The sequence below is a fragment of the Pholis gunnellus genome, assembly GCF_910591455.1.
Source record: "Pholis gunnellus genome assembly, chromosome: 19".
Lineage (NCBI taxonomy): Eukaryota > Metazoa > Chordata > Actinopteri > Perciformes > Pholidae > Pholis > Pholis gunnellus.
This window is the reverse complement of record NC_136546.1, coordinates 16,713,356-16,735,381: the sequence shown is the minus strand read 5'-3', so window position 1 is coordinate 16,735,381 and position 22,026 is coordinate 16,713,356. Positions and strand designations below refer to the sequence as shown.

General features: G+C 43.8%; 1 protein-coding gene across 1 annotated transcript; it reads left to right on the top strand.

Annotated features, from left to right (window-relative positions):
* Positions 1 to 11,958: 11,958 nt before the first annotated feature.
* dll4 (delta-like 4) lies at positions 11,959 to 21,338 on the top strand. The gene is made up of 11 exons (XM_079180450.1): positions 11,959 to 12,305; positions 12,458 to 12,718; positions 13,075 to 13,132; positions 13,760 to 14,023; positions 16,131 to 16,191; positions 17,397 to 17,527; positions 17,750 to 17,919; positions 18,016 to 18,235; positions 18,703 to 19,441; positions 19,604 to 19,712; positions 20,215 to 21,338. The coding sequence occupies exons 1-11, from the start codon at positions 12,252 to 12,254 to the stop codon at positions 20,218 to 20,220; spliced, it is 2,073 nt and encodes a 690-aa protein (XP_079036576.1). The 5' UTR covers positions 11,959 to 12,251; the 3' UTR covers positions 20,221 to 21,338.
* The last annotated feature ends 688 nt before the right edge of the window (positions 21,339 to 22,026 follow it).

The window sequence follows — 22,026 nt, the reverse complement described above, 5'->3', positions numbered from 1 at the left end:
TGTTAGTGAGCTTTAGACGTGCTGGTCAGAGCCAAGTTAGCTGTTCCCCCGCTGGATCTCATGATACTTTTACATTTCTATTTTAAATGTGATTAATTTGGCCAATGTAGATGCGCGAAAGGCGCACTCAAAAGCAAAAAGCGATGCTGTCTCGGTGCGCAAGCACCCCGAGATAGAAATAGTTCAACTTTCGGATGGCTGCATTGCGCACTGCATCTCATGTGTCGAGGAACAACCAATCATACCGGGCAGATCTCTTTTCTTTCTTCAGTAAATATCAGTCTTGAGCAAATATAAGGAGAAGTTCATCATTTTATCACAAGGCTACCCTGAGTTTTATTACAGTCTTTTCCACTGAATACCTGCTTGTGTGAAGAACTCAGCTTGTGTTTTCCAAAACTGTAGTTGTGGAGTGAATAAGCCGACACTTTTATGTATTTACGTCTCCATTTTTCAGTTGCTTTTCCGGGTTTATTTCCCTGACACTCAAATACAAATTCAGTTGAACTTTGTCCTGCGTTGTGTACAACATGAGTCATGTATTAATCTCTTGGGATATGTAATAGGAGTAATATATCATACTTTGCTTCTATGCTGTGAAACAGAGAGCCTCAAGAATCCCAGTAACCTCACAGTTTGGGACTAGAAATGTGTTTCTGTGCAACACTTGATTCCTTCGAGTGTTTACAAGCACATCGAGCAATCAAGACCCAAGGTCGCACTTCAGCGGCTGGATGAAATATGGAAATCAAATATGGAAACATTTCCAAGTGGAAGTAAATCACAAAACAACCCAACAAGCTTTATGTTCTGAGACCTTGTAGCCAAATGTAGATATTGAGTGTTGAGTTTAAAAACTTGTAAAAAGCTAAAATAAGGCATCAGCAGATAAGACGCCAGTCCAATCAGGAACCCTGTTCCAAAGTGTCAAATGAAGTACTCGAGTGTGTGATTGCGTGGCAACCAAAAAGGCATCAATGCAGCATGTTGTTTATGTGATGCCTATTGCTTGACACGCAACCACGGAAAATTAACTTTGATCATTTACATGCAAACATGCCATTGATATGCATTTATGTTTTCCTCTTTGCAGCTCGTTGAGATCAAAGCGGGTTTATTTACAGGGAGAGAGGCAGAGCGATTTGGCCTGCGTCTGGGCTGGACGGTTAGATCAGAAGCCAGACTCAGACAACATTGGCCAAAAGGAAAGATCCATCTGTCTGTTCCTTGCTGAGAGGAGCGTGTAGGGCGTAGAGTGCACACACACACACACACACCTCCCATCACCAGCTGGATCGGAGAAAGCAGCACTTTGGGAACAGTTGACACGCTGATCTCTTTAATGGTTACATCCTCCGCACCCGAGACACTATACACGCTCATCAGTTTAAACTCGCTGACTGAAAAAAATAAAATAAAATACATATTGCAACATTCCTTCCCCCAGATTCACACACGCACACAGCTCCCTCCTGGTCTCACACACATCTACACACTATCCTGTTAACCACCCCCACTTCCATGCAATCAGAGGCTCAGAATAGGAAGGAGGGAGAGGAAGCGGCCCTGCATTCACAGGCTGGGAACAAGGAGAAGGAAAAACAGCCGGAACCTGGAATTTACGGAGGAAAAAACAACGGCCATCCAAAAATATCTCAGGACCATCTCCGCAGATAAACAGAAACATCATTACTCTCATCCTCTAGCTGAGGACAGTTTTCCTTACACACTTCCTTCGTCTCAACTTTGCTTCTAGCAACTCAATATCGAGGAAACTACAAGTGGCACAGCTTTTTTGAAATGTATTTGTCCAATCAGATCTTTCTCTCCCGCCTTCCTCGAGTCTCACACAGGTCAGGAAAGCCACGCAGACGGTCTGAACCTCATTAGGCCCTGAGCTAATCAGTGCTAAGTGGAGCCGCTGAGTCCTTCAACAGCAGACCAGAAGCCCCTTAGCGGCGGGTCTCCCTGCTGCTGGGGGATGAGTCCAGCCTCTTAAAAGAAATCTTGTTTCTTTACTCTCTATTGTCATTTAGTTTCCTCAAGAGGTTTCACAAAGTTTTGCATTTTGCACCACAGTCACACGAGGTGAACAAGAGCTGCAATCTGATGCTCCTTCTGAAATGTGTCAGCATGCAAGTGGTGTATACATGGGGAAAGAAAAGGATGATCGTTGGGGCGTGGAGAGGCTGGACCATCCATTATGAACAAAGTAGGTTCATGTGAGTTTTACATAAAGATCTGCTCCATTCAGCAGATTAAAGCTAATGTTGTCAGTTCCAGGGGACAGCACCGTGACAGAGCCCTTCCTGTGGCTAAGAGGTGAGGTTCACTGACCCTGAGGTCATTTCCTCTGACCTCTTCTTCCTAATTGATTCAATTTCCAAGCCATTGGTCTCCTATTAGGATGTTCCAATAGACCCATACACCTCCTCTTTAATATCCGCTTCCCTTGTCTCCAAAAAAAGGACACATTATTCACTCTGTTACTAAACTTTGTCCTCCACATGTGATGTCAGTTAAGTGCACAACTCCATCCCCGCACAGCACATTTGCTCCAGACTCTTAAAAATGCCAATAACCTTTAAATGACATAATTAACCTTTCAGCGACACAGTGGCGTCATCTGCTCAACTCGAGCGGAACGCTGTAGATGTGGGTCTACAAGTGGAAAAAAAAAAAAGGAAGAAAACGTGGCAATTGAGTCAATCAAAGTTTACCTGAGCGAAATGACAACGATGTCTGCGGACACAGTTACATTTTGATATCAGATGCAACTGCTTTGTGTTTACACCTGAAAGTCAAATCTGGCACTTCATTTTTACTGCTTACTCATTACAATTGCATAAGACATGAAGGGGTTTAGACTCGGTAATGTATAGCCTGTAATGTTAGTTGTGTCATGATCAGTGCGCAACTGATATCAAGTATTACACACTATGACATATTTTAAACATGTTTTTGAAACTTTAAGAAGTGTGGTTTTAATAGGATCAGATATAAAACTGCAGTATATTTTTTGGTCATTTTTGATCATTTGCCCGCCGAACCCACTGTCATATGTTGCAGACATTTCAGCGACAGATACCATGTGACCACTGTTTTGCCTTCAGGCGCCAGGCTGACTGCCGCGCGAGACAAGCACCGGGTAGATACCAGCAGCGTCTCTGCACTAACGTGCACACGTGGTCGCCATTTAACACTTACATCCCAGTTAATGGCACTGATTCATTTTCCTGATTGCGAAGATCCACGTCTTCATTATTCGCACTGAGACGTGGACACATTGTTTTATCCCTCACGGGTTTCCGTGTCCTGCTGTAGGTCAGTTTCCATGATGAAGACACTGAGCGATGCATAAATCAGATGTGTCAGATGGGTGTTAATATCCATAAACAACTCAACCCGAGGCAGACCCGTTTCTGTGTGCATGTAAACACAGCATGACATCAGGGAAATTAAACTAGTTATGAGGACTCCAGATTGGTCTCCCTCTGTTTATTCATTCACTTACTTTGTGCGTTTTTTGTTTATGCGATCGAATTTGACAAAACCTCTCGTGGAGATAATGCATCCCACCACTGCGCTTGAGAATTACACAATAAGGCCCAAGGCGAGATAATTTGTTTTGCATTTGCAACATGGATAGCATTTTAAAATTTTGGATGACTGATGAATTTCATCATCCCTGAAAAGCATAGACGTCACTTCTAGCTCGTTGAAAAGCGCTGTTGGATAAGGTTTCATTCTGTGGTTTGTATCAGGTCTTTTGTTTCAGTATACGACTGAAACATGTTGTATTTAATCTGGCAAACAGCAGGCATTAAAGACAGTGCTGATGCAGATAATGCTTCATCGGCAAAACGATGCTGTTTGACAAAAACTACAGACCACACAGCTGCCAAAAAATAAACAACAATTTCAGTTTGCTTGTTCTTTCTTTCTCTCTCCTACACTGCTGGCACTCAGCCTCAAGTGGGCGGAAGAATTTCTGGGTTTTTGAAATGACAGTTCAGGGGATGCTTTATAGAATAACAAAATATCATGTTTTCTTAGATACACTGGAGTTAACAAACATTTTGCAGGATTGTTGCTTCACAAAAACAAAAAAACAAAAAACGGACAAGTTGCTGATGCAGCGCTTCCTCTGATTGCACTGTCCCGCTCTCGCTCTCACTAAGTGTCTTCATCTGCAGCAGTTTCTGTTTATTAGTTTTAGTGTTTGACATTTTCCCAACGCAACGTCTTATTCAAACAAGCCTGCTCCGAGCACGCTGCTCTAATCACAAACTCCTCTTTTAAGGTAAATACAACTGGATAGCCTGTCAGATAGGCATTTCACTAAACCAAGTTTGTGGTTGTGAAGGTATGGCATTTCAGACGTGTATGTGCACACTCACGTCCATACGTGTGCGTGTGTGTGTGTGTCTGTTGGCCCCACTGCGAGCGTTATTACGAAGAGCCAATAGGAGCGAAGGACCACACTCTAGCATATCCTGTTTGACTTGACCTCAGAGGATATTCTCCTTTCCCAAGCAAACAAACCGCCGGGCTTTTGGATCGTACCAACGTCGGAGGGGAAGGGAGGGGACGGGAGCCGGGGGATGTCTCTGGTGGGGAATCAGTGGGTAGTTTTTGCAGCAGAGAGACACAAAAGATTTACTGCAAAACGTTTAATCTCTGAGAAAACACCGGCTGAAACTTCAAACACTCTCCGTAAGCATAGAATCGCACACATGATAATAAAATAATTTTCACTTACTGGCTTCTTTGAGCTTTCAACCAAATGTCTTGGTCCTCTTCATATGTAGTAATCATAATCAAGACACATCAAGAGACTACATAGATGCAACTAACACTTATTTTCATTGTCAATTAATCTGTTCATCATTTTCAAGATTCATTGATTAAATGATTTGTTTTTTATAAAATGTCATAAAATAGTGAAAGATGCACGTATTGATTCCCTACAGCTCAAAGGGGTTTATTCAAATGGCTTGTTATATTCAACCAACGCTCCCAAAAAAAAAAGAAGATATTCACTTTACTGTCATATATGACAAAGAAAAGCAGCAAATCTTCACATTTGAGAAGAGGCAAATCAGTAATTGTTTGGCTTTTTTGCTCGAAAATGACTAAAACGACATATCGTTCATCAAATTAGTTGCAGATTAACACACACACGAAACAACATGAGGCATAGTATCTAAACAGACCCACAAACAGGCCACAGATCACAAATCTAGTCTCGGTCTCGATGGAATTGTTTAGCTTATTTTAAGGTCACACCGTTACAAACTGCACCCTGATCTAAAACCAGCATTTCAAACCTTCCTCTGTGACATCACTCAGCCTGCCCCATCTGACACTAGTGTATCACTGACATCCCAGCGTTTGTTTTGCTCTATACGTATTATGCAAAAAGACGTCTCCTCCACTGGATCTGATTAATCCATTATTTGGTTAAGTCGCCGCAGCCCACTCCCTTCAGTCTCCCCGTGGTGTTTTCCTCGGCTAACGGTGGGCCAGCCTGGTGCTGCTGCCGGGAGACTTTTGGGATTAATGCTGCCGACTGACACTAATCTCATTGTGGTTGAGGCTTTGGAGAGACTGTGTACACCCACTTCACTCTCACTCCCAAACACTCGCATTTGTGGCACCGATCCGCTGGGACATTTAGGCCCGAGGTGGGATGTTGTGTCGTGGATTCTCTCACTCACTCGCTGCTCATTTTACGGTTTGGTTTGATTTCTAAATCAGTAATATGTGAACTCTTGAAGAACGTTTACAGGCTGAAAAGGATGCAAACAAACACATGTGAATTTGCTTTAGGCATGTTAAATCGGATCATACAACTGCCCAACTATGTATTGGTTCAGCTTTAACGCACATAATAAGGAAGAACTGTGGTCGAGTTTGGTATTAACTGTGCTACTTTTCATTCACCGCATGATAAAGCAGTTCTTTCACAGCAGGATTCCTGAATAATCTGTGGTCTTGATCCCGGACTACATGTTCATAAATGTGTTCTGAGCCTTAATTATCAGAGAGTGGTGTGAGTCCTTCCTGTCTGAATGAATAATGAAGGTTCTGTGTTCATGGTGAATGATATTTCGATGCTTATATCAACTTGAGGAGCCGCTGTCACTATATTTAGCCTATACAGCCTGTGTTTCCATGGCTACAAGGGTTGAAGTGTGCTGAAGGCAGCACATTCATACAATCTATATACTCTGAGATCATGTCAGCAATCACAGCATGACTTCTGAATCATTTCCACCTGGGTCCCATAATTCGATCCCACCTAAATGTCATTAACTTACAGACATACTGCATCCAATTTGAAGGGGTTTTCCTAAATGCTCTCAGCCCACTTTGACCAATTTTCAGAGAAGCCATTTTAAATAGAGTGCAATTGAAACATTATGTTTTATTTAAATCCCTAAAAACGGGAGAATCTGTTTTGAATTCACTACAATCGGGAGTGCTTTGTGCTCGGTCTGATTTTCACTAAAAGTGGACTAAGTGAATCCTGCAAAGCCCCTCTTCAGTTACACTCAAATCCAATTCATCATGTTTAGGCTGACGACTAAGACTACTTTCGTTCTTACCAAACCCTTATTGTGCTTTGCGTTACCAAACTCAAAGGTCACCTTAAAACCTAAAAAGAAACATGTGTGAACTTACTAAAGTCAAGGAAAGGTGAGTTTTGATGACGATTACGACACCTTCGCAGTAGTTTGCAGCACGGCTAAACAACCCTATGTTGGTTCATGTTGCCGGTGTACTCGTCCAAAGGCCAGGTTAGTGCTGGTGCACTGCTGTTTGTAGTAAACACCGAAAAAAAGTCAGAGAAAGGAAAGGAATGTTCCAAAACAGAACATGGGGGAGAACATTATCAAGGCAGATGGATGAGATGGAAGGGGCATTACGCCCCTGTGAAGCCAAGATGTCAGTAGGAAACTAGTGAACTTGACTGTTGTTCTTTGTTTCAGTGTGTGAAAGGTCATACTAACTTCTGTATTTGTAAAAAGAAAACTTGTGGATTCATCTATTGTATATTTCAGGTACTTAAAACTGTTATTTTCATCCCCAACAGAAAACTAGAAACATGTTTTTATCAGATCAAATACAACAGAAAGGACTTTACAATATTCAACTTCCACACTCGCTCATCAAAGACACCAACAAGTCTTAACTACTCCACCTCTGCGGGTCACTTCCTTCGCCTGCAACCAGGGCAAATGACGAATCCGACTGCTTTCTTTTATGTAGGTCACCGTTAACCTCCTTAAGGGGGTTTTTCAGGTGTGGCTCCAAGGGACCCAGCATACAGCCGGGAACATGAACCAGCGCCTCTGAAGAGCAGGTCATAAATCTACCTTCCTCCTCTGGTCTTACAGCCCACGTCACTGTCAATCTGCTGCAACACATTGGCCTCCCTTCACTTAAATCAAGTTTTATAATACTTTTACGATAAAACACAGCTGGACTTCAAACACAGAGAGCAAATATGGCCGGGGGGGGGCTCCTGATCAATATAACAGGTGGCCCGGCTGCCAGCTTAACAAGATCAGATAAATATGACCAACACATATATGTACTACGTCTGCTGTCATATTCTCATGACGGGAGAATATTTCACCTGCTGTGCTTCTGTTACTTTTCCATAACCTGCGTCAAAGTTTGTTGAAAGGCGTCAAAACTGTCACGGCTTTAAATGAATCCATGTGTTATCTGGTAAACGGACGAATCTGCTCCGGTATGCATATTATGAAAGACACTTGTATTGATCTTCTTGTTGCACAAGATCACTTTGCAGAATAATAGATGGTATTGATTAAGTTTTTAATTGTCAGGCCCAGTTTTGCCAAATTTGAGTCTGCAAAAAATGACCCCATCTCTAAGCTGACGTTGACTTCTAAACCTACTACCTGTTTGCTCTAGATAAACTTTTATAAGCTCTCTGGTTATTTTTGGGACCTACATTGCTGAATGTCACTTCTGACTGGCAATGTTCCCAATAAGTTTTTCCTGGGAAGCAGAATGTGTCACATTTCAGGTTGTATGAATACAATTGACTTGGCCTGACAGTAACATATCATCAGTGACATATCACCATAACAGCGTATTTATGTCGCTCGTTTCAAGTTGCGTTGCCGGTGTGTTCACCTATTTGGCAGCTTTTCACTCCTCATTTTCAGATGACTCATAAATAGCAGGTGATAAAACGGGAGGCTGACGTCACATCGGGCGGCATTCTTGCTTTATATTTCATAGAGCAGCATTTTCCACATTCCATCTACAACAATAGATATTCTCGCGTCCGTTCTCCGACCAATCAACCTGTTTACATTTCCTTGTCAGAAAGATCACGGTTCATTCATGAGAAGCGGCCAGAATGGTGAGAACAGGAACCGCCGCTTTCTCTCCTCAAATCCACAAACGATCGGAAAGGCATCCGTCAGGCAGAACGGAACAATCTGAAGTGGACCTGCAAAACCCACGAGTTTTCTCTCTGAAGAGAAGCAGAGGGGAAGCAGAGGAGACATGAGACGAGATGCTTTTTCCTCGACCTCCATGACACCCACGCACACAAACACACACAAGCCTTGTGCACACACGTACAAACATCAAAGCTTCCGGATGAAGACTTGAGTATGAACTTCAGCGTGGTCAGTCAGGCCCTGCTGTGTTGCTGGAAAGCAAAGGGCTTTGATGCGACATCTTAAGATATGCAGGGTCCCAGCTCGTGGTTTAGTGAATGGGTCCAAATAGCCTCGGTATGAGAGCAGTTGGTTTGTTGTAGGCTCCAGTTGCTGCCTGGCATTGCATAAGCGTGTAATAATACAATGCTTTTTCAGAGAGGCATGTTATTAATAAAACCGCAGAAAGCATTCACTGACAGCAGCTAAGCTCTCCCCGTAGACATGGCACGACATGTGCTTAAAGTTTTCTTGCTTTTGATTTTCCACACTTTATCTTCACCCTGAATCGTTTATATGTTTATTTATGACAAAATACACAGTGCCCTAAAAATGAAAGGGGCTGTTAAGGTAAATCAATATGTGAGATTATGTGTCTCGTGCAAGCAGAGACCATCTGACATCGACATGTAGGGTTTGTTTCAGCTGTGTGGAAAAGAACATACGGCTCACATATCATCCACTTTTCTTCGTAGTGAAGAGAGTATTGTGTTATCAGCTGTGCCCACCTGTTAAACCTGCTATAAACTGCAATTATCACCCCTTTTTTATGGCAGTGTAGTGGGTAGCTGGACTGGAGACATATGGCTATAAAAGGAGATAAGATAGGTAATATTCACCATTAGAAAACATTATTGGCAGGACAGGCGATGCAATAATGAGGGCAAACCTGCAATCACAACTCCGCTCTCCCATCCAGGACACAAAACAAACACGTTAAGTGAAGATTAATAATGTTGTTGTTTAGCACACGGACACACTGTGCCAATGACTTCAGTTACGGTGTCAAAAACCTTTACCAACACCCAACAAAGATTCTGCGCTCAGACTGAGATTTCAAAGGAATCACCAACATCGTAATGTCAACAAGTAGCAGAGTTAGCAGCCGCGGGTATGTAGACACAGAGCGGAGCGGCATGGCAGACGGACGCGCAATGCCATTGTGTCTCTGTCGCCCCATTGGAGACACAACAGGTGTGTCAATATGACAAGCATTCAACCGACCCACTATGTCGGCCTCATATAAACACTGAATAAATATAGATGCTTTCCATTTTCACTCTCAGCAGCGCACAGCTACCATAGGAAAACAGATGGAACGCAAACATTCAGAGATCATGTGGAGGTCGAAGGAAAATCACAGACAGAAGAGTATGATAGATATTTTCTCTTTAGAAATCATCATTTGTACGTCCACTTTCTAGATAGATAGATAGATGGATGGATAGATGGACAGATGGATAGATAGAATCAGAGTAATACACCATGTTTTGGTACTTGATAATGTCTTCAGTGACCTTATTATCATGTTTTACAGAAGCCTATACTGTATCGTCTTCATGTGGCATAATTGTGGACAAATTGTGTTGCTGCATGACATTTCCAGTTTCTACAACATGGGAAATAACACGTCCTTCTGCATGTTATTACTGGATTACTGTAGTTCTTTTCCACAAACGCACAACTGATGCCAAACAGAATTGAGACGAACAGGTTGGAGGAAATTGGCTTGTTCCTCGCAGTGAACAGACGAAAGAAAACGGGGCTGCCAGTCTCCCACCAGATGGTAAATGAGAGAGACAGGGGCGATCGAATAACAAATACAACCAATCAGACTCTCAAGAAACAGCCCATGCTTAGAGGAAAAAAACATTAAGGGGAAAAGCAATTTAGCAATCAATTCAAACCTCTAGCCACAACATATATGTCATTTCATTTGTTTGTATTGAATTTCTTCAAATTATTTGATTTCTACTTTAGTTTCTTTATGGACTATTTCCTTTTGGGCTGCTCCTAATAAAATAAAATCCATTCATTTAAGAGGGTATATGAAGGGACTTATATAATAATATTAATAATATTTGTATTATGATAGTGTCCTTAAAAGCATCCTTCATTATTTAAGAGTGAGTATAGTTATTTTTCGTCCTGGCCAAATGATTCATGGAGGGAGAAATTGCCCGTTTATCGCGGGCAACACCACTTTCAATTTCAGGCCATCAAATTAAATCTTTTATCTCAATCCCTGGAACCTCGCTGCGCGTGGGCCCCGTGTCATTCCTATTAGCTGTTAAAGGCCAAGGCGAAGAATAAACCAATTTTACGGATCCAGGTGATTGTGTGCGAGAGAGAGAGAGAGAGAGAGAGAGAGAGAGAGAGAGAGAGAGAGAGAGCGAGAGAGCTCATTTGCATACAGCTGAGTAGTTATGTCTCCCGTCCCGCACATTATACCCGCATGAGGGCGAGAGAGAGAGAGAGAGAGAGAGAGAGAGAGAGAGAGAGAGAGAGAGAGAGAGAGAGAGAGAGACACGCGCCGCAACAATAGGAGGCACGCTGCCTCTAAACCGTAAAACGCATGGGTGGGCATGAAGGGGCACACGCCACCATCGAGATGAAACACACCCGAAATAACATGTCAGAATAGAATGTGAGTCTGGACTCAATGTGGGCCTGTGTATCTGTGCGTAAAAGGAAACTAGTGTTATGAATTATTCGATATGAAAGTAAAAAAAAAACTACATATTTTGTGGGTTCATTTATATTTATTCAGGTGTGTGCGCTGCACAGTCTATACCTAAAAAAAAAACATTTAAAAAAGTTAGTTTCTCCGTCAACAGCAATTTAAACAAATGCTGGGGAGATTTTTTATTTAATCGCATTTCTAGTTTCATTGTTTATGATACAGCCCGAGGGAGAGGCACGTATGACCCCACAGAGAGTGAAGGGTCTGAAAGGAAATAGTGCGCACAACGGCTCCGGCGCTGCAGTGAGGTCTAATTAGGCGTGCAATTGAGTGGAACCAAGGGCAAAAGGGTGCAAGGAGTAAGACAGTAATTGAATTCCTGCTTTCCATTCTCGAAGTTTTGGTTTCCCTTCATTGTCCTCATTCACTATCCATGATCTGTGAATGTGCGTCGGGGTGCACTAAAAATAAGTCAACAGATGTTGGGGCTTGTTAATAATCACCCAGTATCCATGGTGGTCAGTCAGCACAGTGCCAGTGGGTATTAAATCTGGATAATTGTTGTTGGGTTGGAAGGGAAGGGGGTTGAACACGTAGAGTGGGCGGTGTCAGTGGGGTGATTGACAGTTTATGTAATGAGCAGCGCAGTGCAAGTCTATATATCTGGGAGGAGACGCACCACCGTTCATTCACGAGTAATAAGACGAGTGGTGAACATCCGTGGCGCACTGACGCACCAAGTTCAGCACCAAAACAAGCTCTGAGCCGCGCACACACAGCGGAGGGACCATTGTGGAGTACAGTACCATGCAAGGAGGGGACGCCTGCTGACTGAAAGACGCGCAGCTACACTGGATATTAGTCTTCCCTCACCTTTTGGATAACTTGGAAACGCTTTCACTGGACGCTTTTGACGCACACCAACAGGGCGCTACGGGAGAGCTCCCTGGGAGTGAAGAAGGATTTATCCGTATTTTATTTTAGAGATTCTTTTTTCCATTTGTTTACCTTGGTGTAAATACTTAGGACGGTTTTGCTGCTTTATTGGCTGGTGACGCGGCTGCCCAGGAGAAGCGAGAAGGATGGCAGCCTGGTTCACCTTTACCATCGCAGTCAGCACCACGTTGATATCACAGGTATGAGGGAGGATAACGCATCTCCCCGGTGGTCCTGAGACCTCCGCGTAAACAGATGGAGAGCCACTTGTGTCATGTTTTTTTTTCTTCTTTTTAAAGAATATATTTAACAGAAACGACCTTTTCCTAAATCATATGTCCTTCTCTTTTAGGTATTTGGATCCGGTGTTTTTGAGCTGGATCTCCACGAATTTAAAAACCACAAGGGTTTGCTGGCAAACGGAAACGCATGCAAACCCAACTGCAGGACTTATTTTCGAATTTGCTTGAAGAACTATCAGGCTGTGGTCTCGCCAGGTGACTGCATCTTTGGAAGTACAATGACAGCAGCGCTGGGGACAAACTCTTTCAGCGCCAAGGACAGTGGCACTTTACCTAGACCGATTCAGATACCGTTCACCTTTGGATGGCCGGTAAGAGCGTGGAGCAGCACCTCCACTTTATTTGTTTCATTACACCGACCAATGTGTTTATGTTGTTTAAGGGAACTGCTTAGCATTTTGGCAGCGCACCGGTTATTGGTGAGCTCATCTAATCCATATAATTAGGTAATACTCTGGAGACAAACATATTGGACATACAGCGTCGTTCATTTCAAAACCCAGAAGGCCATGCAATGATCATTACTCCTATTCAGTGAAATTGAACGAGCTCCCTTCAGCATCAGCGGTCTATTGCATACAAAAGAAAAATAAAATGTGTAAATGTGGAGCTTTGTAAAATATATAGATGTATAGATATTAACAAACTGCATGTGTTTTTTTCTTAGGGGTCATTTTCATTAATAATTGAAGCCTGGCATTCACCTTATGGAAATCTACCTGTAGGTAAGTGCAACGTTTTTTTTACCACAGGAGGGAGCTCTGTCAGTACATTTAACACACAAGCCTCTCCAACGAGTTTACCATTTTTGCATAAATTGTAAAAAAAAAAAAGAAAAAAGAATGTTGGCTTTATTTCCCTCACCATCTCCTGGTAATTGTTCATCATTTCACACATTTTCACACCTATTCACTCCTTTGTTATGAACTTCAGAACACCTTTTTCATTCTTATACCCAATACAATTGAACTTCCTCTGGTTTATTTTGGTCGTGGGAAAGAGCTGTGGGCTTTGGTGAGAATACACAGTGCCTGCCAAAAACCCCTGACTGCATCTTCCTGTATTTTACACCTTACTCTGTTCCGCCCTTTGGAAGAGGGGACTGGGCCTGGGAATGTTTTCGCTGATGGAAAGAAAGAGGAAATTTCAACCTGAGTTTATCTTTCATCTAAGCTGTATGACTTGATAAGGGATGCAGCTTTGTAGTGGGCAGATTACTAAAGCGAAAGTGGACGACTTTTGAACCCACAAGCTATTTATGATGCATTTCTTGACATAAAACCACAATAACCCCATGACCAGGTTGCAAGCTTAGATATCCTGCATTAATTCTGACTTCCTCCTCTTTTCAGATACCAACAACCCAGACTTTTTGATAAGCTTTATGGCCATCCAAAGACAGCTGGGTGTGGGAACTGCTTGGTCTCAGGATACGCAGACCGGAAAGCAGACAGAGCTGAGGTATTCGTACCGGTTCATCTGCAACGAAAGTTACTACGGAGAAAGTTGTTCCAAAAAATGCGCGCCCAGGGACGACCGATTCGGCCACTACACCTGCAACCGTGATGGGCAGCTATCCTGTCTGCCTGGCTGGAAAGGGAAATACTGCGAAGAACGTAAGCAATATTCTCTTAGGCCTATTCATTTACTCTATAAACACTGGTCGTGCTCTCTTCCTTGTCAGTTGACACTGGAGTTTCGTTGTTCAGTGTTGCTCTGAGCCTGTGTCGATGTATTCTTTTAACACGAGTGGGTCGTCCAGATGTTTTGCAAATGATTTAAAAGGTAGTGGAATCCGTTTCGGCCCATTGTGGTTTGATAAGAAGTCTTTGCAGGATTGGGGTAGAAAGTCCTTACCTTAAAGAGGTGTTACTTCTGCGAGGACTCCTCGTTATATCTGACCTTTGCCCTTTGTCGTCATGGCTGAAGTCCTAAAGAAAAAAAAGATTTGTGAGCACGCACAAGTTAAAGATATCAGTAGTTATTAAGCGGAAAGATAACCCAAAGGTCATCATCATTAAGGCCACATAATGCTGAGTGTGATAACAAGACATGACTTAATGATATCTGGCAAGTCTGATGGGCAATTTTGGTGTAGAATGCATATTTCAGCCTCATATAATTTGCAATCATATAATTCTGACGTGTAACCGATTGTGGGTTTGTGGACACTCATTGGTTATGAGTTGTGGGACCGACGGCTTAGCATGACAACAGGACCATTATACTTGAGCTAACCCACTTGGCCAAATCCTAGACCAACACTCCCATGTTTTGGACAACCCTGAATGGGCCTGTGAGGAGGCCCGATGCCATTTGGCTGCACAATACCACGGGCCCTTTTCACCAAAACAAATTAATCAAAGAGTAGATTGGAAGGAGGCACCGAGAGAGAGTAATAGTTACCATGTGCTGGATATGTGGCCACATGGGTGACAGCGGATCTGTCATCGGTGTCACTTGGTGGTGAAAGAGGAATTGGCATGTGCTATTTTGACTGTGGCGCCAAATTCTAACCAGATGGGCTCACGTGTCGCAATTACAGACACATCAATCGTCGGTGACTACAGAAAATATACATGGGAAAGATAGATTAGGCATCTTTCAGACACTATAGTTTCTCCTCTCTCTCTCTCTCACACACACTCGCAAATCAATTCAAACAAGTCTGGTCGTTTGGGCCTAAACATTTTAGGGAAGTTGAAGAAACTTAGTGTTAAAGCACAATAAAGCTCACTATGTATATATATATGTATATATATTGCTGTGAAAGCAAAAGCATCACCTCTTAGTTTAGCTATTTCATGTCAACATGAAATTATCTTCCACAGGTGTGCATTTACCTGGCGTTTTGTTACAATGCGTGTATAAAAGGAGGTCACATGCACACCCAGAACTGAGGGGATCCTGTTTTTTTAAAAACACTATACATGTCTTTTGTACCTTCACACTGCACCGCGCGTGCCCGGTAACATAATCCGCAGACAAGGGGGGGGCACCGATAGGAGGAGCTCGGGCGACTGCACGCGCCAAGGTTAATCGCGGCATTATTATCCGCCACGCGCCTTCGATGTTTAGTCCCTTCCATTGTTGGGCGCGCGGTAGTAGCAGCTGCAAATATGGTTCTGGCGGACCACAAACAACAATAGTGACAGCTGTCTGCTATTGAGAGCGAGCATCTGTTCTGGACTAAACCGGCCGCTTACCGTCAGTCGCCTGATATGTGGCCCTGCGAATCAGTGTCATGCAAGACCGGTACACTTAAAGCAGGACAAACAAACCCGCAACCGATTCCCCCCCCCCCCCCCCCCCCCCCTCGTGGCAGCTGAGTGAGGCGGACAGGTTCAGATCAAATGAAGGCTTCTGAGGAAAGTTGAGACAGATTGAGGGTTCATGTACTTCAACATGTAGGTCCACAGTTGGCTATTTCAAGGAAATGCGGGCTCTGTAGCCTTGGCTGTTGTGGAGTATGAGGGGGGTCCTACAGTGGTATTTCACTTTTAGCACCTATTGATTTCACTTTAGGAGTTTTTATTATGAGTAGACCAATATGTTGTTTGGCGTGTTTGCTCCCTAACTGTTATTCTTTCACAATTTGAAAGTTGTGAAACTTAATATTTGATGCATTGTGTCTCCGCAGGCACCAGTAAAATAACCAGGTGGGAACACTTGCAAAAAAAACAGTAGATTTAACTGTTTGTTTGTTTCTTCTTTTTGTTTCAGCTATCTGTCTGGACGGCTGCAGCGAGAGGAACGGAAACTGCTCCAAACCTGGCGAGTGTGTGTAAGTAATAATACATGTGAAGTGTTGAAATAGGTGTTGGCCGCTGTGAAGGAAGGAACACGTTTGGGAACAAGTGCGAGTTGCATCCAGGTGGAGAGCTTTGGTTGCGTTTCTCTAAAATTGTCATTTTAACAGCAGATACATGCGTCCGACAAGATATGTTCGTATACTAACTAATCAGAGCGTGATGTTTCATCACGTGAACATTCCTTAATTAAGAGAGGTTGAAGCTCACTGAATCAACAAGTATTCTCCATCTCTCGTCTCCCTGCGTCCCTCACTGACTTCTCTACTTCCCATGTTCCTTGCTTGTCACTACCCTCTATCACTCACTCACTCACCAGCAATGATAAATCACACACACACACACACACACACGCTGTGAGAAATTCCCCCTGAATCCCATTTTGCCCTCTTTTTAGAGATAAATCCATCATTCCCATCGCTAAAACTGACCCAAATTTAGGCTAAACCCTTAAGATACCCAACACCGTAAAGCTGCTCACTTGGCAAAAAAAAACCCTTAAAAGTACATCGTAAGTCTCAGGGTCTCATGGTTTGACAAGGTTTCTGTGCTCAGTGCTGGGAAACAGATTCATGGGAAACAATAAAAAAAAAAAATGCGTTGACTGTTGGCTTGCTGCCAGAAATCTTGAAAGCAATATTTCACCTTTGTGCTATTATCTTAGCATTACTTATCCTTAATATACTGCACAAACCTTCAGGAGTGTTGGCCCTACTGCATTCACAATGCTTATATCATCATTCACCAGGGTTACACAAAAAAACAGTGTCGCTTACATGCAATAACTGATGTGTAACGGTGTAATGAGGTTGGGGAAAACACAGCTACCAGTGCTGATGCATGATTTCAATTTACACTTCAGAAAAAAACCTTTTCTTTTTTCTTTTTTTGTGATGGATGTATATGAGCATTTAATGACTGTATCCAACTGTGGTGCAGCTATTAATGTCTGGTTGCATGATTGATGGCTGATTTCTTAATGTAATCGCCAGTTAATCCATGACGGGGCTATAAAGCAAAGACGTCTGCTCTCGTTTAATCCAAGTCGACTGTGTGTTTAAAATGAATAAAAAATTGGCAGTTTTAACCACGAGATTTAGTTATGTTATTCATGGCAATTGTAAGATCTACAATATGAATAAGTGACTAATCAAAGAACATAATTCATTCATTTCTGCAGATGCAGAGACGGCTGGCAGGGCACGTTCTGTGACGAGTGTAAGAAGTACCCGGCCTGCAAACACGGCACCTGCCAGCTGCCATGGCAGTGTAACTGTCAGGAGGGCTGGGGAGGCCTATTATGTGACCAAGGTACACCGGACAACTTGGACCACTGCTGCTGTTCCTTTTTAAAAGATCTTCTCGTATTACTTGTGCACTGTTTTCATTTGAATTAACTTCAAAGCATTAGTAAATTAGGTTTCCTCTGAAGTGCTCCTTTTGCTTTGCACACATCCGGGGGTAGAGAGGGTTTTCTTTTTATTGTTCCTCCTGCGAGCTCCCTGTAAACAAACACTCCTCTCTCTCCCCCAGACCTGAACTTCTGCACCCATCACCATCCCTGTGTGAATAGCGCCACCTGTATGAACACGGGACAAGGCAGCTACACGTGCACGTGCCTGCCAGGTTTCACCGGGGTCAACTGTGAGCTGGAGATGCAGGAGTGTGACAGCAACCCCTGCAGGAATGGAGGGATGTGCACAGTAAGTTGCACACATTATATTCTAATATTGTTAGGCTAATTCTATAGTTTTTAACTGTCTGCCTAACTTCTCCTTTCTTTTTCCAAATTTCCCCAGAATTTGGAAAGTGGCTACATGTGCACGTGTCCCCAAGGTTTCGAGGGCTCCCACTGCGAGCACAGCCTGCTGACGTGCGCCGACTCGCCGTGTTTCCACAGTGGCAAATGCTGGGAGAAGGACAATGGCCGCAGCTACATGTGCGAGTGTCCCCGCGGCTACACAGGACTCAACTGCGAGAAGAGAGTGGACAAGTGCACGTCGCTTCCCTGCGCTAATGGTACAGCCTTCCTCCCCTCTTTGCACACACCCCCCCCCCCTTGTCTGAACTTCCCCTCGCTCTTTCTCCCCCCCTTCAAATTCCTGCATCTGGAAGCAGTGTGGAACAACAGGAATTGGTGGGAACTTGGTGTCTATTGTCCTCCATATAAACACTCGGCAGCTCTGAGCAGCAGCTTGTAAATGTCGCCACAGCTCGCCGCGGTTGTTGATGAAAGGGGACAAATATCCAGCGCAGCTCGATTTCTGTCTTCTTGCTAACGCTCTGGGATTGGTCTGTGTTGGGAGAACGATACACACGGTGCTGTGGTCACACTGTGGATTTGATGTGAGATGTGTCAACTGAAGGGGCCTCGTGGGAGGGTTTATGGAGATCATGTTCTTTCTGATGGCGTAATGCCTTTTTAATGTTCCGTCTCATTTAGAGAATCAGTACTTGTTGATACTAATTGTTCTCCTCTTCTGTAGGTGGGCTGTGTCTGATCCACGGTGGCATGCGTATGTGTAGCTGCCGCGCAGGGTTTACCGGCCAGCGCTGCGAAATCAACATCAACGAGTGTGCCGGTGACCCCTGCCTCAACGGAGGCACCTGCGTAGACCGGATCAACGACTACACCTGCGCCTGTCCCGCAGGCTACGGGGGACGCAACTGCGACAGGGTCCTGGATGAGTGCTCCCTTCGGCCCTGCCTCAACGGGGGGCTTTGCGCCGGGGGCGGCGGGCCGGGCAAGCCACCAGCTACCTGCATCTGCCCATCAGGCTTCACCGGGCCGCGCTGCGAGTTCTTCGCCGCCGTCACCTCCCCCGTGACCAACGGGGAGATCCAAGACAGCTTCCAGTGGGCGGCGGTTTCTCTGGCTGTGGGCCTGGTGGCGCTGCTGGTGCTGTTGTGTATGGTGGGCCTGGCTTTGAGGCACATCCACAGGCAGGCCCAACGAGAGCGGGGGGACACGGAGACTATGAACAACTTGTCCAATGTTCAGAAAGACAACCTGATCCCGGAGTCCCAGCTGAAAAACACCAACCAGAAAATGAGCCTGGGGGTGGACTGTGACTCGGAGAAGTCGAACTTTATCCATAAAAACTATCACTTGGACTCTTACCACTCTAAATCAAAGGAGTTCAAGGATGAAAAGTCACAAGAGGATAAAAGTCTTATTTATGAGAAATGTTTAGATGACAAAATGCCCTTGAGTAGAATGTACAGGTAAGAAGAACCACATTCACACTACTTGCACTAATGTGGACATTGTTATTTCTGCTGCCCTTACTGTATATGTGCACGCCCCCAATGCACAGCTCTGCCATGTGCTTCTAGTTTGTCTTAACACAGAGTGTGACAGAGTGTGTTTGTGATTTGTGTTTGCAGGGAAAAGCCAGAGTGCAGGATATCAACGATATGTTCCTCAAGAGACTCCATGTACCAGTCGGTATTTGTTATAGCAGAGGAGAGGAGGGAGTGCGTCATAGCAACAGAGGTAAGCCAAAAAAGAAAAAAAAGAAAAAATCACATCTTCATCTGCATTTCCGCAGATCCTCCACTTGAATTGCATCATGTCGTCCCGCGGGCACCATCCATCACTAGCGCACCAACATTTGTGACAAGGGTTACTGTAGGAACACTGAACTCTGGGTAGTTGGACCTAAAGTCGGGGGAAAGCCCGATCGACTGCATTATTGGTTTCTGTAAATTACTCTGGCTATTCTTTATCTTGGCCATGTGATGACACGAAGTCCGAACTTATACTGATTCCTCACACATGTTTGGCTCCGCTTGGTCTCAGAGGTGCTATGCGTTACTGCTGTGGCATTGAGTGCAATTTTTAAGATGTTCATTTCCAAGGAAAATATAATATTGATACCGAAGCACATGACCTATAAGACGTCAAAAAAGTGCTGAAAGAGAGTTTTGGCATTATTCTGTTGTTTTATTGGTTTGGATTTTGACTGCAATGTTCTCCTTTATTCTTTTTATTACAGGTATAAACTGTGAGGGGTCCGAAGGCGAGGGAGCGAGGAAAAAAGACACAATCGAGGCAGAATGAAATATTCTGGATTGTTTACAAATTTGGAGAAGAGACTGGAGATTGTTTTAGATGTCCACTGCTGCTCTGGAACACTTGAGAACTGGAGAGGGCAGAAACCTCTGCTCTGCATTAAAAAAAAAAAAAAGAATGAAAAAAAAGAACAGAACTGAGAAACTTTATGTTGACCGAGTTGTTTGTATGCAAAACATGTACAGTGAAGGACCTCTCTCAGTTGTGACAAATGGTTGGAGGGACTGGTGAAAAGACTGACAGAATAATCCCGGCCATCCTGGACTGTGGACGGAGGCGAAGGTGGATCGCTGCCCCTCGTATGTGACCCCCGGCCTCGTGTGATAATCATGATGACTTTGACAGCCAACCAATCATTAAAAACCTAAAAGGTGCCTACGATTTGACCCCTTCAAATCCCCGACCCCGCACTCACTCCTGCCAGCTTCGCCTGCTATGCAAGACTCAGGGTCGAGACGAGTGAACTCGCCCACTGTCACAATCCAACCTCGCAAACACTGAGAGTTATGAATGTCTGAAACTAATCTTCAACTGTCAATCAAGTGAAAATGACAGGTTGGACTTTTCCATGCAACGGTGAAGATAGTATGCAGCCCAAATTCACTAGAAGCCTTAAAAGACGGGGTTTGAATGCTAAATGTGTGCCCTTGTCTGTTCTTGGATCGTTTGCACTACAAGAAAAAATTGGGGAAAATACTTTTTAATCAACATGGAATTGAAGAGAAAACCACAGGAGAGCAATAGTCAGTGCCAGCAAGATCCAAGAGAACGGAAAAGTTTGCATAGAAAAGTGTTTTTTATGCAACCCAACTGAGAAAAACAAAGAGACTCAAAACAAGAGAAAAGACTGTCACACCACTGCCTGCCTATAATACAATTCAAAAACACAGAACCAATAATGTAATTTTTTTAAATGATTATTTCCAGAGTTTAATTTAAATATGACACACTGCTCTTTATATGTTTTATAATATTATTTTGTATATAATGCATATTTATAAGGACCAAACTTCTGAAGAATAAAACTTCCTTGAAAACTGTTTTTAATTTGATGTCAGTAAATGGAAAAGGAAAATATTTTTGAGGTGTTTTTAAATAATGAAATTGAGTACAAATGATGATCAAATGTGTCTTGTATTTATTTATTTACGCATGTTACCGAGGGGAGATTGTTGAAGCTTCATCCTGTACTCTCAATTCATACCCATAATGCTCAGCTAGACTTTTAAAATGAATGTGAAATCCAGCTGCTCTTCTACACTCACACATCATATTTCATTTTTTGGACAGTAGGTAGAAACATATACCCCCCCCCCCCGACTGTAGCATCACTACAGTACTTCCAAGTAATTCCTGGAAACGCCTCTGGCTCCCATCCCACTCCGTCACCCACCCCTCCGTCTCTCTCCGGCCCGAAATTGGCTTGAAATTCAAATCCGTTTCCAGGGATACCACCCCCTCAAGCTGGAAATGGCGAAACAAAGCCAGGCGCGGGGCAAAGGGGAACGCCCCCCCCCCCCCCCCCCCCCACCACCCCCACCCAACACCCCTCATAATGCTCGCGCACACGCGTCCGCGCACACACATAGCCAGCCAAGCAGATGCCGTGGGGGAGCTCGGAGTGAGTCTGTAGTGCCATAAAAACAGCAGCATATGCCAGGCCTCTCGCCCCGTGTGCATGACACAAGAGTGCACAGACCTCCTCCCATAAAAAAACACACCGAGTACTTACAGG